Source organism: Cherax quadricarinatus, chromosome 92 (assembly GCF_038502225.1).
Source record: "Cherax quadricarinatus isolate ZL_2023a chromosome 92, ASM3850222v1, whole genome shotgun sequence".
In the NCBI taxonomy this organism is placed as follows: domain Eukaryota; kingdom Metazoa; phylum Arthropoda; class Malacostraca; order Decapoda; family Parastacidae; genus Cherax; species Cherax quadricarinatus.
In genome coordinates this window covers 7,888,249-7,911,031 of record NC_091383.1, presented here as the reverse complement: position 1 = coordinate 7,911,031, position 22,783 = coordinate 7,888,249, and the positions used below count along the sequence as shown (strand labels likewise).

The 22,783-nt window shown below is 43.6% G+C and overlaps 1 protein-coding gene across 6 annotated transcripts in view; it reads right to left on the bottom strand.

Moving 5' to 3' along the window:
* Positions 1-14,000, bottom strand: part of LOC138855377 (FH1/FH2 domain-containing protein 3-like) — an 82,228-nt gene extending 68,228 nt beyond the window's left edge. For 4 of the 6 annotated variants that reach the window (XR_011394617.1, XR_011394619.1, XR_011394620.1 and 1 more), the window contains exons 1-4: positions 13,922-14,000; positions 10,282-10,458; positions 5,577-5,715; positions 1,247-1,463 (exon numbers count right to left, since the gene is read on the bottom strand). Coding sequence is in view for 1 of the 6 variants with exons in the window: in XM_070104498.1 (XP_069960599.1) it covers positions 1,247-1,297 (51 nt within the window). In the remaining 5 variants the exon portion in view is untranslated. Of the gene's footprint in view, positions 1-1,246; positions 1,464-5,576; positions 5,716-6,033; positions 6,549-10,281; positions 10,459-13,921 lie in introns of those variants that run through there. The other 2 variants (XR_011394618.1, XR_011394621.1) reach the window with 2 other exon arrangements.
* Between the last annotated feature and the right edge of the window lie 8,783 nt (positions 14,001-22,783).

The window sequence follows — 22,783 nt, the reverse complement described above, 5'->3', positions numbered from 1 at the left end:
ACAATATTCCTTATGGGAACAAATTCGGTCAGTACTGGCACCTGAACATACTTCTGGAGTGAAAAAATATTGTTAACCGGGGGTCCACTGTATAGAGACAATATAGAATAGTAGTGATTTGAAAATAAGATACAACAAGGACCCGAATGGAAATAAATTTGGTGCGCCCTGAGTTTCATACGCTTTGAGTTTAGAACCGTTTTTTCGGCTAAATTTTGTCCTGAGTTTCGCACTGTGCCTCGTGTTTCATCTCGTGTGCCAGACCTGTCCGCCTGCCCGCCTCCCCACGCAGCCGTCGTGAGTCAGTCTGGCATTGTTTCTCCTCAAGTGAACATTACATTATACATTAGGCATTTAAAGTGCCCTAGAGCGATGAAATGAATATACAGTACACTCATTACTTACCTTAAAATATCTGTAGTCCTAATGGTCTTAATATATGTATTGACATACATATTTTATTCATTCTAGAGTGTATATCAGGGTTTTATGTTATTTATATTATGTCATATTAGATGAATTAATAAATAACCCGTAGAGCTGATAATAACATCATATTGAAGTACTATTTTGTTATGCCTCCTGACAGCAGGAACAGATTAATTAGAATTACATTATTTCTTATAAGAAATATTGCTTTGACTTTAGTACATTTCGACTATACATTGGACCCCCGCTTAACGATCACCTCCAAATGCGACCAATTATGTAAGTGTATTTATGTAAGTGCGTTTGTACGTGTATGTTTGGGGGTCTGAAATGGACTAATCTACTTCACAATATTCCTTATGGGAAAAAATTTGGTCATTACTGGCACCTGAACATACTTCTGGAATGAAAAAAGTTCGTTAACCGGGGGTCCACTGTAGTACTAGCTCCTGGAATTTATTAAGTATGAAACTCGAGGCACCACTGTACCTTTATTTCTACAAGTACTGTACATGTACAAGGTAAACAGGCCTAGCCGACATCAATGACATAATTGTTATGCTGATCATTTCATACATATTAGGTAAGTTTTGTCCCCAGGATGCGACCTATACCAGTTGACTAACAGGGACAGCAGGTGTCTTATGGAAACACGTCCGTAATGTTTTCCAGCCGTACTGGAGATTCAAACTCCGGACCTCAGTGTGTGAGCTGAGATGAGCTACGGGACACATCGAGCTACTACACACATCGTGTGAAAATCAAGCCAGGAAATGGAGTAATTAACGACTCCACCTTTAGCTACTGCCGTAAGTACCTGCTTGCACATCAAATTTACGGCGATCCGCTCGTTGAAGGACTCCTTCATTGTCGTTTGCACTGATGACACTTAAGCATCTAAGCTCATGGATGACTGCAGTCAAGACCCTACAAGCCAGACAGTTCACCATATTTCCATCTCTATTCTTGAAGGGAAACAGATCAGTGTTTATGAAACAGCACGACAAGATCCTCAGCTGAAACACTGAAGACATCTGTCAAGGAACAAAACACCTGGGCTTCAGTAGAAAGCATTACCAAAACCTCTAATGCCTTAAGATAAACATCACTTTCTCAGACATCTCCGTGGCTGCCCAATAACTAATAACTAAAAAATAAAATACAGTGGACCCCCACATAACGATGGCATCACATAGCGATTAATCCGCATACCGCTTGCTTTAATCGCAAAAATTTTGCCGCGCATACCGATTAAAAACCCGCTCACCGATTTTCGTCCGAGACGCGTCCAATGTGCGCCCTCAGCCAGCCTCACATGTGCCGCCCGTGCCATTGTTTACCAGCCAGCCTCCGCGGTAACATCCAAGCATACAATCGGAATATTTCGTATTATTACAGTGTTTTCGGTGCTGTTTCTGGAAAATAAGTGACCATGGGCCCCAAGAAAGCTTCTAGTGCCAACCGTACACCAATAAGGGTGAGAATTCCAATAGAAATGAAGAAAGAGATCATTGATAAGTATGAAAGTGGAGTGCGTATCGCCGACCTAGTCAAGTTGTACAAGAAACCCCAATCAACCATCGCTACTATTGTGGGCACCAGAAAGACAATCAAGGAAGCTGTTCTTGCCAAAGGTTTAACTGTGTTTTCGAAACAAAGATCGCAAGTGATGGAAGATGTTGAGAGACTCTTATTGGTGTGGATAAATGAAAAACAGCTAGCAGGAGATAGCGTCTCTCAAGCGATCATATGTGAAAAGGCTAGGAAGTTGCATGAGGATTTAATTTAAAAAATGCCTGCAACTAGTGATGATGTGAGTGAATTTAAGGCCAGCAAAGGTTGGTTTGAGAGATTTAAGAAGCGTAGTGGCATCCATAGTGTGATCAGGCATGGTGAGGCTGCCAGTTCGGACCACAAAGCGGCTGAAAAATATGTGCAGGAATTCAAGGAGTACATAGACAGTGAAGGACTGAAACCTGAACAAGTGTTTAATTGTGATGAAACAGGCCTGTTCTGGAAGAAAATGCCAAGCAGGACCTACATTACTCAGGAGGAAAAGGCACTCCCAGGACATAAGCCTATGAAAGACAGGCTTACTTTGTTGATGTGTGCCAATGCTAGTGGTGATTGCAAAGTTAAGCCTTTATTAGTGTATCACTCTGAAACTCCCAGAGCGTTCAGGCAAAAGAATGTCCTCAAGGATAATTTGTGTGTGCTGTGGAGGGCAAACAGTAAGGCATGGGTCACTAGGGACTTTTTCTATAACTGGTTACACCATGCATTTGCCCCCAATGTGAAAGATTACCTAACTGAAAAGAAATTAGAACTTAAGTGCCTCCTGGTGTTAGACAATGCCCCTGGTCATCCTACAGACGTGGCAGAGCGACTTTATGGGGACATGAGCTTCATTAAAGTGAAGTTTTTGCCTCCTAATACCACTCCTCTCCTGCAGCCCATGGACCAGCAGGTTATTGCAAACTTCAAAAAACTGTACACAAAAGCTCTGTTTGAAAGGTGCTTTGTAGTGACCTCAGAAACTCAACTGACTCTAAGAGAGTTTTGGAGAGAGCACTTTAATATCCTCAATTGTGTAAACCTTATAGGTAAGGCTTGGGAGGGAGTGACTAAGAAGACCTTGAACTCTGCTTGGAAGAAACTGTGGCCAGAATGTGTAGACAAAAGGGATTTTGAAGGGTTTGAGGCTAACCCTGAGAGGATTATGCCACTTGAGGAATCCATTGTGGCATTGGGAAAGTCCTTGGGGTTGGAGGTTAGTGGGGATGATGTGGAAGAGTTGGTGGAGGAGGACAATGAAGAACTAACCACTGATGAGCTGATAGATCAACTTCAAGAGCAAGAGGCCAGACCTGAGGAAACTGGTTCAGAGGAGGGGAGAGAGAAATTGAAGAAGTTGCCTACTACAAAGATTAAAGAAATCTGTGCAAAGTGGCTTGAAGTGCAAACCTCTTTTGATGAAAATCACCCTCACACAGCTATTGCAAGCCGTGCTGGTGACTTTTACAATGACAATGTTGTGAACCACTTTAGACAAATCATAAAGGAACGAGAGGTACAGGCCACTATGGACAGATATGTTGTGCGAAAGAAGTCCAGTGACTCTGAAGCTGGTCCTAGTGGCATTAAAAGAAGAAGGGAAGTAACCCCAGAAAAGGACTTGCCACCTCAAGTCTTAATGGAAGGGGATTCCCCTTCTAAACACTAACACTCTCTCTCCCCTCCTCCCATCCCATCAATCATCACCAGATCTTCAATAAAAGTAAGTGTCATGTAAGTGTGCATGCCTTTTTCAGTTTGTGTGTATTAAAATTAACATTTCATGTGGTAAAAAAAAATTTTTTTCATACTTTTGGGTGTCTTGCACGGATTAATTTTATTTCCATTATTTCTTATGGGGAAAATTCATTCACATACCGATTATTTCGCATAACAATTACCCCTCTTGCACGGATTAAAATCGTTATGCGGGGGTCCACTGTATGAATTATAAATTATGAAAATAACTAAAAATAAATAAAAAACTAAAAAATAACTAAAAATAAGTTTTTTTTTCAACAAGTCAGCCGTCTCCCTAAATATAACTAAAATATAACTAAAAATAAATAAAAAATAAAATTAACTAAAAATAACTAGCAAAAATGAACAAAAAATAACAAAATCTGAAAAATAACTAAAAAATAACAAAATAATAAAAAATAACTGAAAAGTAAATAAAACTGAAAAATGACTAGAATTAACTGAAAAACATTAATAACTAAAAATAACTGAGGAGGGAGAGAGGGAAACACACACAGGAAGAGGGGGGGGGAGTTGAGGGGTACAGACACAGGTAGAGAGGGGGGAGGAACACATACACATACATACACACACACACACATACACACACACACAAGCAGAGAGAGGGGAGGGTAGGAAACACACACAGGCAGAGGGGGGAGTTGAGGGGCATGCACACAAGTAGAGAGGGGAAGGGAGGGACACACACAGGCAGAGAGGGAGAAGGACACACACACAGGCAGATGGGGGAGGGAAGGGGCATACAGGCAGAGAGGGGGGAGGGACACACACACAGGCAGAGAGGGGGGAGGGACACACACACAGGCAGAGAGGGGGGAGGGACACACACACAGGCAGAGAGGGGGGAGGGACACACACACAGGCAGAGAGGGGGGAGGGACACACACACAGGCAGAGAGGGGGGAGGGACACACACACAGGCAGAGAGGGGGGAGGGACACACACAGGCAGAGAGGGGGGGAAGGGGCATATACACAGGCAGAGAGGGGGGAAGGGGCATATACACAGGCAGAGAGGGGGAAGGGACACACAGACAGGTAGAGAGGGAAGGACACACGCGCACACACAGACCCAGGCAGAGGAGGTGAGGGAGGGACACACACAGGTAGAGGGGGGAAGGGAGGGACACACACAGGCAGAAAGAGGAGGGACACCCACAAGCAGATGAGGGGGAGGGACACACACAGGCAGAGAGTGGGGACACACAGGCAGAGGGGGGTTGAGGGACACACACAGGCAGAGAGGGGGAAGGGAGGGACACACACAGGCAGAAAGAGGAGGGACACACAGGCAGAAAGAGGAGGGATACACACACAGGCAGAAAGAGGAGGGACACACAGGCAGAAAGAGGAGGGATACACACACAGGCAGATGAGGGGGAGGGACACACAGGCAGAGAGGGGGAAGGGAGGGACACACACAGGCAGAAAGAGGAGGGACACCCACAGGCAGATGAGGGGCAGGGACACCCAGGCAGAGAGTGGGGACACACAGGCAGAGGGGGGTTGAGGGACACACACACAGGCAGAGGAGGGAGGGAGGGACACACACAGGCAGTGTTTATTTTTAAATAACAAACACTTCGGCAAATTTACATGGCACTTTCCCACTATCTTCAAGATCCAACAAAGTGGTATTCAAATGGCCAACATATGACTTGAAGTCATTTACATTTACTTTAAATGTCCTAAACCTATCCAACAGATATTGAACAAAGGACACGTGTTCATCCCACGTATGAACAACTATAATCATAACAGTCAGGTAACCTTTCATAAATATTTCCAAGACATCAATCTGCTTCACTTTAACAATTAAACAATAATACATACCAGGCAGGTTTCCACAGGCTTCCTATTCTAGTTTCCACTTGCTGCCTCAGGTTTGCATCACTGCCTGTGGTTTTGACTCACTGCTTCTGGCTACTTCTTCTGGCTATGCTTCCCTTACTTCAAAATCACATTCATCAACCTGTAAGACAAACAAATGCCTTTCAAAAATCAAAGAAACAAATTATTTCTATAAGAGACATTTAACATACTTAAAAGGCTTTTCACACTTTAACAATGTATGTATTTTATATATAAGAAATATTTAGATTTTAATTTATAAATAAGTAAGTTTATTCAGGTATACACAAATACAGTTACATAGATTATCATACATAGCAACATATGTGTAGAGAACCTGGGATAACCCAAAAAAGTCAGAGTGACTTACGTATTTCCATTGGGGTTCTTACACTTAATATATTTACTTTTATGCTTACACTTTTATATTTACACTTACCTTGGAGGAGACGTTAGTTTAATTAGTTAGTTTGATGGAGGAGATAATGGCAAAGGTTTAAGGTGATGGAAGATACGTAGCAGGGTGGCGTATGTTCAGCGGCCCGATGCACATACAACAACATTGGAGAGTTACTTTTGTGTCGTTTTTTTATCGCTTACTCGTTTAACTTACTTGTTACACTGTTAATTCTACACTTTATCACTGGCTGGCACTATAGCCTTTATCGATACCTGCTGCTTTAGTATTGTACATGTCGCAGAATCACTGAATCACTGCAGAAGGCACATTTTCCCCTCTCTCTTCTTCCTCCACTTTGGTACTTTGCTACGAGTTTTTTCTTGAATTTTATTGGCACTAGAAACTTTCTTTGGGCCCATGGTGGCTTATTTAGCAGTTACAAGCACTAAAGACACTGGAATAATACAAAATATATTGCAGGTACACTTGGAATCGATCAAAACGGCTTGTAAACACTGGCACACTGGCTGTACATGGAGTCTTGGAGTGGCTGGGCCCGCTCAGGCCACGCTCCGGCCCCATGGACAAGTTCGGGACGAACATTGTTAGACGAGTTTTTTTGCCATTGGTAGAGCAATTTTTTATGCCAAAGAGTGCCGTTAGACGAATTTGCCATTACTTAATGCCGCTGTTAGTTGAGGGTCCACTGTATTACAAAGATAGAAATCTACAATACTACATACTTGGTAACTTTAAAGAGACCTACTTTACAAACCAAAAGGCATGGAAACAGAAACATCTGCTGTGACCCTGGAAAAAGGAGGCATAATCATGGACTTTTCATATGATTTATGAGGCCCTGGCCACAATTCCTTGTAAAATAAACTGTCTAGCCTTAGATAAAACCCTCCATGGAAAGGTTAGCATAAGAGAAGTTTGTGTTATTGCAATGGGCTCAGAGCTGCATCTACAATTTAATGCAATGATGCCAAAACACAGCATGCAGCAGTAAGAATGATAAATTCCCACTCCCGCCAGCATACTCCACCAATTTTAAAAGTCTGAATCTGCTCACCATTAAGAACATCCATACTTATTCATGTGCCTACTACATGCACAGAACAATACACGCAAATATGAACCCCCCACTCAAACTTCTCCTCACCAACCTAAACAGGACACATGACCACAACACAAGACGCAGATCTCTTTTTAATATACCTCATGTCCATATCACACTGTGTAAAAACTCTATGCACATAAAGGACCCCAAAATATGGAATTCATTACCAGAAGATATTAAAGTAACCCAGTCTGAAAATCAATTTAAGACTCTTCTCAAAAGCCACTTAATCACCCTAGACTAAATGCTAAATACTCAGTACACATTTACTTACCTATGTACTCCCACATCATAATTGTTGACAGGAATATAATTGAATCATTGTTTTTCACAAAAGCATTTTAGAATATAAATACGTATATCTTTGTATTATACAAATTTTGATTCATTTATAATTAATATTCTACTGTACAACTGTGATATAATTACTATCCTACTGTACAACTATGAAATAATTCGTACTGTACAACTATCAAATAATTCCTACTGTACAACTATGAAATAATTCCTACTGTACAACTATGAAATAATTCCTACTGTACAACTATGAAATAATTCGTACTGTACAACTATCAAATAATTCCTACTGTACAACTATGAAATAATTCCTACTGTACAACTATGAAATAATTACTATCCTACTGTACAACTATGAAATACAGTGGACCCCCGCATAGCGAACTTAATCCGTGCAAGAGGGCTGGTCGTTATGCGAAATGTTCGCTATGCGAATTAATTTTCCCCATAAGAAATAATGGAAATAAAATTAATCCGTGCAAGACACCCAAAAGTATGAAAAAAAAATTTTTAACCACAAAAAAATGTTAATTTTAGTACACACAAACTGAAAAAGGCATGCACAATTACATGACACTTACTTTTATTGAAGATCTGGTGATGATTGATGGGATGGGAGGAGGGGAGAGAGAGTGTTAGTGTTTAGAAGGGGAATCCCCTTCCATTAACACTTGAGGAGGCAAGTCCTTTTCCGGGGTTACTTCCCTTCTTCTTTTAATGCCACTAGGACCAGCTTCAGAGTCACTGGACTTCTTTCTGTCCATAGAGCTCTGTACCTCCCGTTCCTTTACGATTTGTCTAAAATGGGCCATAACATTGTCATTGAAATAGTCACCAGCACGCCTTGCAACAGCTGTGTCAGGGTGATTTTCATCCATAAAGGTTTGCAGTTCAACCCACTGTGCACACATTTCCTTAATTTTTGAAGTAGGCACAATGGATTCCACAACTGGCATAGGCTTCTCAGGGTTAGCCCCAAACCCTTCAAAATCTTTCTTAATTTCCATACTAATTCTCACCCTTTTTACCACAGGGTTGGCACTAGAAGCTTTCTTGGGGCCCATGGTCACTTATTTTCAACAAACAGAACCGAAAACACTGTAATAATACGAAATATTCCGAGTGTATGCTTGAATGTTACCGCGGAGGCTAGCTGGTAAACAATGGGACAGGCGGCACATGTGAGGCTGGCTGAGGCCGCACATTGGACTCGTCTCGGACGAAGTTCGCTGAGCGGGTTTTTGTCTACTATGCGGGGCAAAATTTTAGCGATCAAAGCGTTCGCTATGCGGAATGTTCGCTATGCAAGGCGTTCGCTATGCGGGGGTCCACTGTAATTACTTTCCTACTGTACAACTATGAAATAATTACTATCCTACTGTACAACTATGAAATAATTACTTTCCTACTGTACAACTATGAAATAATTACTTTCCTACTGTACAACTATGAAATAATTACTATCCTACTGTACAACTATGAAATAATTACTTTCCTACTGTACAACTATGAAATAATTACTTTCCTACTGTACAACTATGATATACTACTCCTTAGTATTAAGTAGACTAAGCCAATAATGTTAAGTTGGTCCATAATGCCGAGGCATAATAGAGGCTCTCTTTGTATTGCAACCCACTATTGTATATACACAATCTCAATGTACTGTTTGCAAAGACATTAAATAAATAAATGAATAAATGCTCCATGAGAACCATCATCTCCCAGATACCTACATACACTTTAATACCCAGTGTAATCGTTGGTTGTAACAAAATACAGTGGACCCCCGCATAGCGAACGCCTTGCATAGCGAACAATCCGCATAGCGAACGCTTTGTTCGCTGAAATTTTGCCCCGCATAGTAGACAAAAACCCGCTCAGCGAACTTCGTCCGAGACGCGTCCAATGTGGGCCCTCAGCCAGCCTCACATGTGCCGCCCGTCCCATTGTTTACCAGCTAGCCTCCGCGGTAACATTCAAGCATACACTCGGAATATTTCGTATTATTACAGTGTTTTCGGTGCTGTTTCTGGAAAATAAGTGACCATGGGCCCCAAGAAAGCTTCTAGTGCCAACCCTGTGGTAAAAAGGGTGAGAATTAGTATGGAAATTAAGAAAGATTTTGAAGGGTTTGGGGCTAACCCTGAGAAGCCTATGCCAGTTGTGGAATCCATTGTGCCTACTTCAAAAATTAAGGAAATGTGTGCACAGTGGGTTGAACTGCAAACCTTTATGGATGAAAATCACCCTGACACAGCTGTTGCAAGCCGTGCTGGTGACTATTTCAATGACAATGTTATGGCCCATTTTAGGAAAGTCTTGAAGGAACGGGAGGTACAGAGCTCTATGGACAGATTTGTTGTGCGACAGAGGTCCAGTGACTCTCAAGCTGGTCCTAGTGGCATTAAAAGAAGAAGGGAAGTAACCCCAGAAAAGGACTTGCTACCTCAAGTCCTAATGGAAGGGGATTCCCCTTCTAAACAGTAAGAAGATAATGCTCTCCCCTCCTCCCATCCCATCAATCATCACCAGATCTTCAATAAAAGTAAGTGTCATGTAATTGTGCATGCCTTTTTCAGTTTGTGTGTACTAAAATTAACATTTTTTTGTGGTAAAAAAATTTTTTTTTCATACTTTTGGGTGTCTTGCACGGATTAATTTTATTTCCATTATTTCTTATGGGGAAAATTAATTCGCATAGCGAACATTTCGCATAACGACCAGCCCTCTTGCACGGATTAAGTTCGCTATGCGGGGGTCCACTGTAGTTAAGCAGTAAGGCCCATTATTCTGGAAGTTAGATGCATCAATGGGACACATTTGTATGGCTTAAGGGAGATTAGAATATGCAAAAACATGCATACCATACAGTTCTTTCCTCTAGTTGACTATTGCTGGGGCAAATGGCTTTCATGTGATCAGGCGAAGACTGCTTTGGCCATTTTGTTGTCTTTTCATCATTGTTGGTTTTCAGGAAGGTTTTGTTTTCCAGTTCACAGGTCAGTCAATGATCTATGATGATCTCTGCCCTTACAATGTTCCTGGGAAGAAAAAAAGAATGTTAAGAGACTGCACACACAAGAAGCAGTTGGCCACAAGTCTAAACTCCCTTCATACCAGTTATGACCAAAATGGTCTTTGGAAAAAAACAAGAACCTCTGGTCCAATTGGTACTACCCCTAGGAAATTCAGGTGCAGAACCTCTGAAGAAGCCTTTTAGGTTCTATATAGTGTGGGTGTCATAAGAGTCCTTGTTGAACTATTCAATGACCAAAGGACTGACGTTCCATCGTGCCCCTTAACATAAACATCTGCTGCTAACCCAGAAAAGAAAGGGATGAGCATGGACTTTTCACTAGGTTTACCAGGCCCTGTCCAAAATTCCTTGTAAAATAAGCTGTGTAGCTTTGGATAAAATTCCCCCAAGGCAATGTCAACATAGGAGATTTAGATTTTTTTAGATTTTGCCACCGAAGTGGCTAGTTTATTGTGCACCCCATATCCATCCTGTGGACGGTAGCGCGAGAGCATGTGGATACATAAAAGGCCTAGGAACTAGGCCCCAAAGGGTTAACAGGAATACATATGGATTTATATCTACATATCTATAGTTCACTTATCTGTTACAAGCAAATTTAGGAAATTTGCTTAGGATATCTGGTATCTTATTTTCATTAATAAGATATCTTGACATGTCACATAGGTTATTATACTGTACATAGGAGATCATGCTTCTATTCTTGCAATGGGCTCAGAACTGCATCTACAACTTAAAGCACTGATGCCAAAAAACAGCATCTTTCATGAGAATCATTATTCCCCAGACAGCTACATACACTTAAATAACCAGTGTAATCCTTGATTTTAACCAAATTGTTAACCCCTTGACTGTCGCAACTCTAAATCCTAAGGTGTCTCCTGATGGCGCAAAATCCCCCCCCCCAAAAAAAAAAGTTTTCCTTACGAAATGATAGAGAATCTTTTCCCGGTTGTAATGACACCAAAAGAATGAAATTTGATGGAAAACTGATGGAATTACGCTCTCGCAAAGTTAGCGACCTCGGCAATATTTACGAATCGGCGATTTCGCCCACTTTGAACCCTATTTTCGGCTAATTCCATTGTTCCAGTCGACCAAACTCATAGCTATTTCTTTAGAACTCCATTTTTTTTCTATCGATTCAGTACAAGAAACTGCCCATTTACCGATTTCAACTACCCAACAACGTGGTCAGAAATTTGCAATTTGACCAATTTCACGAAAATTAAAAAATATGACAATTTCAAAATAGGGTCCAGAATAAACAATGCAGACATTCCTGGCTCTAAAATAACATTATCTTTGTTCATCAGTCACATCTCCAGGCCCCTCTGATATTACTCTTGCTTTCTATTTTAAATTTTTATTCAAACAAAAAATAAATGATTTACTGTTATGCAGACTACTGCAATATTGTAATAATTGTATAAGTAATGTCAACCCATTCATGACTGCATATTAGAATGGCTACTTGGACTTCATTTGGAAAATGACATCATTTGTTTACTTTTGAACATGGGTAAAAATCAAACAATTCCCCTACTTTGAGCTCTGTTTCATAGTAAAACCAATCAAATATGCTCATGCACACTTGCTGGAAGTCCAAGCCCCTCACACACAAAACCTCCTTTACCCCCTCCCTCCAACCCTTCCTAGAACGAACCCTACACCACCTTCCCTCCACTACAGATTTATACACTCTCAAAGTCATTCTGTTTCGCTCCATTCTCTCTACATGTCCGAACCACTTCAACAACCCTTCCTCAGCCCTCTGGACAACAGTTTTGGTAATCCCGCACCTCCACCTAACTTCCAAACTAAGAATTCTCTGCATTATATTCACACCGCACATTGCCCTCTATTACAAAAAAAGTAATTTTTAAGATGGTTGTTTTACTCATTTTGTAATAAAGAGTTCGGGATACATAAATACACATTAAAATAAATGAATCTTTAATATAATATAAAAACAATCTTTGGTCTAGAGGTATTTAAAATATATATACATGTTACAATAATAAATTAGCATCATCTTAAAATAATAATATATATATCTATGCTAAAATAAATTATAAATAACATTTGTATAATAATAAATTATGATCAACTCCGTGTCTCACACGACACTTATAATGATGCTCTGTGTCTCACACGACACTTATAATGACGCTCTGTGTCTCACACGACACTTATTCGAGTTGTGAGGCTCCTTCTCCACCGAGTCACTCGACACCCTTTTCTCTGTGTCACCAGACACTCCAGCTTTCCGTGTCACACGACACCCTTTTCTCTGCGTCATCCACACCTTTTCTTGACTGTCACACTTGACACCCTTATGTCTGTGACACACTCACTATCGACGTAGCGTCTTTCGAGAGGCCAGTCACATGATACTATTTAATGTACACTACAACCAGGCCATCTTCAGTGTCACAAGACACCCTTTTCTTCTCAGTGTTCCACTACGGTCCTGTAGCATATCTCAGTGTTCCACTCCATCATACTTGCTTAAGTGTCACACTACAGTCCTAGCCCAGTTCAGTGTAACACTCCAACCTTTTCTTCACGTAATGTCCCACTAAAACAGCATCAGTTGACTCCGGCCCACAGTTGACCAGCATAGGCGGTGAGTCCGCAGACATCACCGGTAGTCCTGTAAATACTCTAAGGCCGGTAGAAGTACACCGTAAGATGGTCTGGTGAGTACTATCTACTGCCTTCAAGACCAATTGACACCGCAAGGTGGTCCGATGAATTACTAGCAGAACACCATACTGCAAGCTCACTGAGTGCAGCAGGTTAACCATTTAACCACTAGTTTGGTAGGGGGCCGCAACACCCACCACTGCCTCCAGCCTCCACCACTGCCTCCAGCCTTCACCACTGCCTCCAGCCTCCACCACTACCTCCAGCCTCCACCACTACCTCCAGCCTCCACCACTACCTCCAGCCTCCACCACTACCTCCAGCCTCCACCACTACCTCCAGCCTCCACCACTACCTCCAGCCTCCACCACTACCTCCAGCCTCCACCACTACCTCCAGCCTCCACCACTACCTCCAGCCTCCACCACTACCTCCAGCCTCCACCACTGCCTCCAGCCTTCTCCTTGCTGCAACATTCATCACTCATGCTTCACACACATACACCATACAACAGATGTTGTTGTCAATTTCCCCTCACATAGGCATCCAAGAGGCCTATGTGAGGTCAATATCTATATAGTTTTGATGGCTGACCCAAGTGTAAATCAAGGACTCTAATGGAAATATGTCACTTTTATGAGATCCTGGATAATTTACACTGTGTACATGTGTAGCTAAATAAACTTACACAAGTTAAGGAAACTGTCATAAAGCAGCTAACAAGCTTGAATAAAGTTGAACAGCACAGACACCATCTAATTTTAGCACCTCAACTATAAGTATCCAATTATTTATTAAACTATTTGATAAATACTTACATTTTCACTACTGCTGCTTCTGGCTGCCATGTTTGTTGTTGTTGTTAAGGGTCACCCTGGCTCATACATCAACTTTGGCTGCCATGTTTGTTGTTGTTGTTAAGGGTCACCATGGCTCATACATCAACTTTGGCTGCCATGTTTGTTGTTGTTAAGGGTCACCATGGCTCATACATCAACTTTTTATAAATGGAATATGGACATAAATAAAGCAGATAACTAGAGGCTATCCCTTCAAGAAATGACTGGAAATAATGTATTAAAATTGGATAAATTTAGATTTAGGGAAGATATAGAATAGTACTTATTTGGAAATGAAATATGACAAGGACCCCATTGGAAATAAGTAGCTTCTGACTTTTCTGGGTTATCCTAGTGTAATATATCTTTATTTCTACATGGAGAAAGTACACAGGCCTAGCTGACATCAGTGACATACTACTTGTTATGCTGATCACTTCAAGCGAATTAGGTCAGTTTTGTCCCAGGATGCAACCCACATGCAGCTTGCATGAGGCCAGCAGTAACAGCCTGGTTGATCAGGCCCTGATCCACCTGTTGAAGGACTCCTTCATTGTTGTTTGCATTGAGGATATTGAAGCATCTAAACTCATGAGAGATAAGATTTCGGTTGGATTTTTAACCCCTGAGGATTAGCCACCCAGGATAACCCAAGAAAGTCAGTGCGTTATCGAGGACTGTCTAGCTTATTTCCATTGGGGTCCTCAATCTTGTCCCCCAGGATGTGACCCACACCAGTCGACTAACACCCAGGTACCTATTTGCTGGTAGGTGAACAGGACAACAGGTGTAAGGAAACATGTGAAAAGTTTCCACCCGCCGGGAATCGAACCCAGGCCCCTCCATGTGTGAAGCGGGAGCTTTAACCACCAGGCCACCAGTCTTGACTTTGCAATCAAGGCCCTACAAGCCAGACAGTTTACCATATCTCCATGTCATTCTTGAAGAGAAAAGGATTAGTCTTAATGAAACAGCTTGACAAGATCCTCATGTCTCTCTCAGCTGAAGCACTGAAGAGAATTGTCGAGAAACGAAACACCTGGACTTTGGTAGATAGCATTACCAAAATCCCTAACACCACCCACACTATTCCTCACCACCAATGCAATATTCCCACCACCCACGCTGTATTCCCCACCAGCAACACTATGTTCCCTAACACCCATGCAGTATTCCCCACCACCCATGTCATATTCCCCACCACAAACACCGCATTCCCACCACCCATGCCATATTCCCCATCACCCATACTGTATTACACACTATCTGTGCCATTCCCAACCACCCACAGTCCACTCCCCACAAAACATGCCGTATTACCCATGCCGTATACCCCACAATCTACGCTGCATTCCCCACCACCCATGCCACATTCGACACTGTATTCCCCACTACCCATGCCTTATTCCCAACTACCCATGCTGTATTCCCCACCAGGTAAGATAAACCCATGCCATATTACTCATGCCATATTTCCCAACACCCACACCATTATTCCCCAACACCCACGTCGTTATTCCCCACCACCAACGCCATTATTCCCCACCACCAACGCCATATTCTCCACCAACAATGCCAGATTCCCTACCATCCATGCTGTATTCCACACCACCCATGGTGTATTCCCCAACACCCAGGCCATATTACCCATGCCATATTCCCCACAACCCATGCTGTATTCCCCACAACCCATGCCATATTCCCCACAACCCATGTCATATTCCCCATCACCCACGCCATGTTCCCCACCATCCACGCTGTATTCCCCACCACCCATACCATATTCCCCACCACCAATGCCATATTCCCCACCACCCATGCTGTATTCCCTACCACGAACACCATATTCCACAGCACCCATGAAGTATTTCCCACCAACCATGCCATATTCCCCACCACCCATGCTTGGACAATAAAGCAGACTGTAAACGGATGGGGTTGTAGGCGCCCTTATAAACACAAACATTAAAAATCAGGAACGTGACGGTAAGCTGTCCAATATACAAAAAGAGTTAGAAACAGAAATACAAATAGCTAGAGCTTCATTTAAGGTTATTAATATAATATTCAAGAGGTTGCTAGTAGAATTGCAGTAAATCAACCATTCAAATCATTATGAAGCTGTGTGTAGTCTGTGGTCAGTCAAACAAACGGGCTTCCACATGGATAAATTGTCATTTTTGTGGAAATTGGTGTCACGCCCCTTGTGCAGATATCCCAGAACTAGCTACAAGCAGTATTAAAACAGAGAAGTGTTTCTGGGTATGCCCAAATGAGGAAAATCTGTGGACTAAAATCACAAGGGTATTAAAAGAGGACAACATCAAAGCTGCTTTCATAGAAAACCTGGAAGCTTTCTACAACAGATGGGAACATAAAAAGTCTGGGCTGAATGGTACTGCCCTTGATACTGGCCATGTAGTCACAAACTGTAAGGCTGGAGGTGATGTCCTGGGAGACAGTAATAGTAAAGCTGGAGGTGCTGTCCTGGGAGACAGTAATGGTGAAGCTGGAGGTGCTGTCCTGGGAGACAGAAATGGTGAAGCTGGAGATACTGTCCTGGGAGACAGTAATGGTGAAGCTGGAGATTTTGTCCAGGTAGTCGGGAATTATACGCAGGAAGGAATACATATAAATGACCTCATAGGGGACAGGAGCCATAGTAGGGAAACAAGTGTAGTCAAAGATAAGATAAAACCAATATTGCAAACTAGAAATACCGCAGGAAATAGCAAACAAGAGGACTCCAATAGCAATAGTGAGGATAAATTACCAAAAACAACTGGTGGGAGCTCCATTGTTGGTGCTAGGGAGGATAGAAGTAAGACAGGGAAACATGCACCAACAGGGAATACAGTCACAGAAACCCAAGGCAAGCGGAAACCAAGCCTGTGCACTTACTATGCACTTGGTATCTGCTGGCATGGGAAATCTGGAAAAACAGATGGGACGTGCAACTATGACCACCCTAGAAAATGCCATGCCCATATGACAACAGGAAAATGCAAACTCCCTTCCTGTAAGCTTTTTCACCCTGAAATGTGTACCTCTTCAGTACAGGAAAGACTGTGCTATAACTTAAATTGCCAGGCATACCATCTAAAGGGGACAAAAAAGATACAAAACATCCAGGCCATGGGAAAACCTGGGTAGCCACAGCCACTTAAGAGGGAGAGGTTTTTTAGTGCCAGGAAGGAAAAAAAACTGGCAGGAAATGGCAGAAATCGTACACCAAATCCAGTCATTCCTGGAGTGGAACCACAGTCGATGGCCTCCACTCCAAACCAACAGATACAGATACTAATGCCGGAAAAAAAATCCCCCCCCAGTACCAACAATACCACCAGTCCGATAACATTCTTCTTTGCAAATATACAGGGTCTAAAGCCAGCAACAAACAACAAAATACCTTTCATCCGTGGACTGCTTGCAGAGGCAAAGGCAATGTTCGCGGCTTTCACTGAGACCCACATAAAGGATCACTTGGACAATGAAATATGGATCCCAGGTTACAACCTATACATATGTGACAGAGTGAACAGGCAAAAGGGGGGGGGGGGTTGGCCTGTACATTGCAGAGTCACTTGTTTGCACAGAACTGCTTAATGCCTCAAATGACGTAGTGGAAGTTTTAGCAGTAAAGGTCGAGAACCAAAACCTAGTCATTGTGGTAGTCTACAAGCCTCCGGATGCAACATCCCAGCAATTCCAGGAACAGCTGTTAAAAATTGACCACTGTCTGGAAAATCTTCCAGCTCCTGCACCCAACATCTTGCTCCTGGGGGATTTCAACTTAAGGCACCTAAAATGGAGGAATATAGCAAATAATATTGTTGCAGTAATAACACCAGGAGGCAGCTCTGATGAAAACTCACACTCACACGAGCTTTTAAATCTCTGCACAAAATTCAATTTAAACCAGCAAATAATAGAGCCTACTAGACTGGAGAATACACTAGACCTCATATTCACTAACAATGATGATCTGATAAGAAATGTCACCATATCAAAAACAATATACTCAGATCACAACATAATTGAGGTTCAGACATGTATGCGAGGAGCCCCAGACCGACAAAATGAGACTAGTCACGAGGGAGCATTCACCAAATTCAACTTCAATAACAAAAACATAAAGTGGGACCAAGTAAACCAAGTCCTAACCGATATAAGCTGGGAAGATATACTAAGCAACACAGACCCAAACTTATGCCTAGAACAGATTAACTCGGTGGCACTCGATGTATGCACAAGGCTTATTCCTCTAAGAAAAAGGAGGAGTAGATGTAAAATAGAAAGAGACAGGCGCTCCCTTTACAGGCGACGGAAAAGAATAACAGAGCGGCTAAAAGAGGTCAATATATCTGAAATGCGCAGGGAGACACTGGTCAGAGAAATAGCAAGCATCGAACTTAAGCTAAAAGAATCCTTTAGGAGTCAGGAATCGCGGGAAGAACTAAAAGCTATAAATGAAATCGAAAGAAACCCAAAGTATTTCTTCTCCTTTGCCAAATCAAAATCGAGAACAACGCCCAGTATTGGGCCCCTACTTAAACAAGATGGGTCCTACACAGATGACAGCAAGGAAATGAGTGAGCTACTCAAGTCCCAATATGACTCAGTTTTTAGCAAGCCGCTAACCAGACTGAGAGTCGAAGATCAAAATGAATTTTTTATGAGAGAGCCACAGAATTTGATTAACACAAGCCTATCCGATGTTATCCTGACGCCAAATGACTTCGAACAGGCGATAAATGACATGCCCATGCACTCTGCCCCAGGGCCAGACTCATGGAACTCTGTGTTCATCAAGAACTGCAAGAAGCCCCTATCACGAGCCTTTTCCATCCTATGGAGAGGGAGCATGGACACGGGGGTCGTCCCTCAGTTAATAAAAACAACAGACATAGCCCCACTCCACAAAGGGGGCAGTAAAGCAACAGCAAAGAACTACAGACCAATAGCACTAACATCCCATATCATAAAAATCTTTGAAAGGGTCCTAAGAAGCAAGATCACCACCCATCTAGAAACCCATTAGTTACACAACCCAGGGCAACATGGGTTTAGAACAGGTCGCTCCTGTCTGTCTCAACTACTGGATCACTACGACAAGGTCCTAAATGCACTAGAAGACAAAAAGAATGCAGATGTAATATATACAGACTTTGCAAAAGCCTTCGACAAGTGTGACCATGGCGTAATAGCGCACAAAATGCGCACTAAAGGAATAACAGGAAAAGTCGGTCGATGGATCTATAATTTCCTCACTAACAGAACACAGAGAGTAGTCGTCAACAGAGTAAAGTCCGAGGCAGCTACGGTGAAAAGCTCTGTTCCACAAGGCACAGTACTAGCTCCCATCTTGTTCCTCATCCTCATATCCGACATAGACAAGGATGTCAGCCACAGCACCGTGTCTTCCTTTGCAGATGACACCCGAATCTGCATGACAGTGTCTTCCATTGCAGACACTGCAAGGCTCCAGGCGGACATCAACCAAATCTTTCAGTGGGCTGCAGAAAACAATATGAAGTTCAACGATGAGAAATTTCAATTACTCAGATATGGTAAACATGAGGAAATTAAATCTTCATCAGAGTACAAAACAAATTCTGGCCACAAAATAGAGCGAAACACCAACGTCAAAGACCTGGGAGTGATTATGTCGGAGGATCTCACCTTCAAGGACCATAACATTGTATCAATCGCATCTGCTAGAAAAATGACAGGATGGATAATGAGAACCTTCAAAACTAGGGAGGCCAAGCCCATGATGACACTCTTCAGGTCACTTGTTCTATCTAGGCTGGAATATTGCTGCACTCTAACAGCACCTTTCAAGGCAGGTGAAATTGCCGACCTAGAAAATGTACAGAGAACTTTCACGGCGCGCATAACGGAGATAAAACACCTCAATTACTGGGAGAGCTTGAGGTTTCTAAACCTGTATTCCCTGGAACGCAGGAGGGAGAGATACATGATTATATACACCTGGAAAATCCTAGAGGGACTAGTACCGAACTTGCACACGAAAATCACTCACTACGAAAGCAAAAGACTTGGCAGACGATGCACCATCCCCCCAATGAAAAGCAGGGGTGTCACTAGCACGTTAAGAGACCATACAATAAGTGTCAGGGGCCCGAGACTGTTCAACTGCCTCCCAGCACACATAAGGGGGATTACCAACAGACCCCTGGCAGTCTTCAAGCTGGCACTGGACAAGCACCTAACGTCAGTTCCTGATCAGCCGGGCTGTGGCTCGTACGTTGGTTTGCGTGCAGCCAGCAGCAACAGCCTGGTTGATCAGGCGCTGATCCACCAGGAGGCCTGGTCACAGACCGGGCCGCGGGGGCATTGACCCCCGAAACTCTCTCCAGGTAAACTCCAGGTATTCCCCACCACCCATGCTGTATTACCCATACCATATTCCCCACTACCCATGCTGTATTACCCATGCCATATTCCCCACCAACCATGCCATATTTCCCACCACCAATGCTGTATTCTCCACCACCCATAATGTATTCCCCACCATCCACGCCATATTCCCCACCATCCACACTGTATACCCCACCACCCATGCCATATTCCCCATTACCCACTCCATATTCCCCAACACCCATGCTATGTTCCACTACCACCCATGCCGTATTTCCCACCACCCATTCTGTATTCTCCACCCCCAATGCTGTATTCCCTACCACCCACGCAATATTCCCTACCACCTACGCCATATTCCCTACCACCCACGCAGAGTACAAAACAAATTCTGGCCACAAAATAGAGCGAAATAGACCTGGGAGTGATCATGTCGGAGGATCTCACCTTCAAGGACCATAACATTGTATCAATCGCATCTGCTAGAAAAATGACAGGATGGATAATGAGAACCTTCAAAACTAGGGATGCCAAGCCCATGATGACACTCTTCAGGTCACTTGTTCTATCTTGGCTGGAATATTGCTGCACACTAACAGCACCTTTCAAGGCAGCTGAAATTGCTGACCTAGAAAATGTACAGAGAACCTTCACGGCGCGCATAACGGAGATAAAACACCTCAATTACTGGGAGCGCTTGAGGTTCCTAAAACTGCATTCCCTGTATTCCCTGGAACGCAGGAGGGAGAGATACATGATTACATACACCTGGAAAATCCTAGAGGGACTAGTACCGAACTTGCACACGAAAATCACTCACTACGAAAGCAAAAGACTCGGCAGACGATGCAACATCCTCCCAATGAAAAACAGGGGTGTCACTAGCACGTTAAGAGACCATACAATAAGTGTCAGGGGCCCGAGACTGTTCAACTGCCCCCCAGCATACATAAGGGGGATTACCAACAGACCCCTGGCAGTCTTCAAGCTGGCACTGGACAAGCACCTAAAGTCGGTTCCTGACCAGCCGGGCTGTGGCTCGTACGTTGGTTTGCGTGCAGCCAGCAGCAACAGCCTGGTTGATCAGACTCTGATCCACCAGGAGGCCTGGTCACAGACCGGGCCGCGGGGGCGTTGACCCCCGGAACTCTCTCCAGGTAAACTCCAGGTGTGAATATATATGCTTGTACACATGTGTGTAGTGTGACCTAAGTGTAAGTAGAAGTAGCAAGACGTACCTGAAATCTTGCATGTTTATGAGACAGAAAAAAGGACACCAGCAATCCTACCATCACGTAAAACAATTACAGGTTCTCGTTTTACACTCACTTGGCAGGACGGTAGTACCTCCCTGGGTGGTTGTCTACCAACCTACTACCACAGGACGGTAGTACCTCCCTGGGTGGTTGTTGTCTACCAACCAACTACCACAGGACGGTAGTACCTCCCTGGGTGGTTGCTGTCTACCAACCTACTACCACAAGACGGTAGTACCTCCCTGGGTGGTTGTTGTCTACCATCCTACTACCACAGGACGGTAGTACCTCCCTGGGTGGTTGCTGTCTACCAACCTACTACCACAGGACGGTAGTACCTCCCTGGGTGGTTGCTGTCTACCAACCTACTACCACAGGACGGTAGTACCTCCCTGGGTGGTTGCTGTCTACCAACCTACTACCACAGGACGGTAGTACCTCCCTGGGTGGTTGCTGTCTACCAACCTACTACCACAGGACGGTAGTACCTCCCTGGGTGGTTGTTGTCTACCAACCTACTACCACAGGACGGTAGTACCTCCCTGGGTGGTTGCTGTCTACCAACCTACTACCACAGGATGGTAGTACCTCCCTGGGTGGTTGCTGTCTACCAACCTACTACCACAGGACGGTAGTACCTCCCTTGGTGGTTGCTGTCTACCAACCTACTACCACAGGGCGGGAGTACCTCCCTGGGTGGTTGCTGTCTACCAACCTACTACCACAGGACGATAGTATCTCCCTGGGTGTTTGTTGTCTACCAACCTACTACCACAGGACGGTAGTACTTCCCTGTGTGGTTTCTGTCTACAACCTACTACCACAGGACGGTAGTACCTCCCTGGGTGGTTGCTGTCTACCAACCTACTACCACAGGACGGTAGTACCTCCCTGGGTGGTTGTTGTCTACCAACCTACTACCACAGGACGGTAGTACCTCCCTGGGTGGTTGCTGTCTACCAACCTACTACCACAGGAGGGTAGTACCTCCCTGGGTGGTTGTCTACCAACCTACTACCACAGGACGGTAGTACCTCCCTGGGTGGTTGCTGTCTACCAACCTACTACCACAGGACAGTAGTACCTCCCTGGGTGGTTGTCTACCAACCTACTACCACAGGACGGTAGTACCTCCCTGGGTGGTTGTTGTCTACCAACCTACTACCACAGGACGGTAGTACCTCCCTGGGTGGTTGTCTAC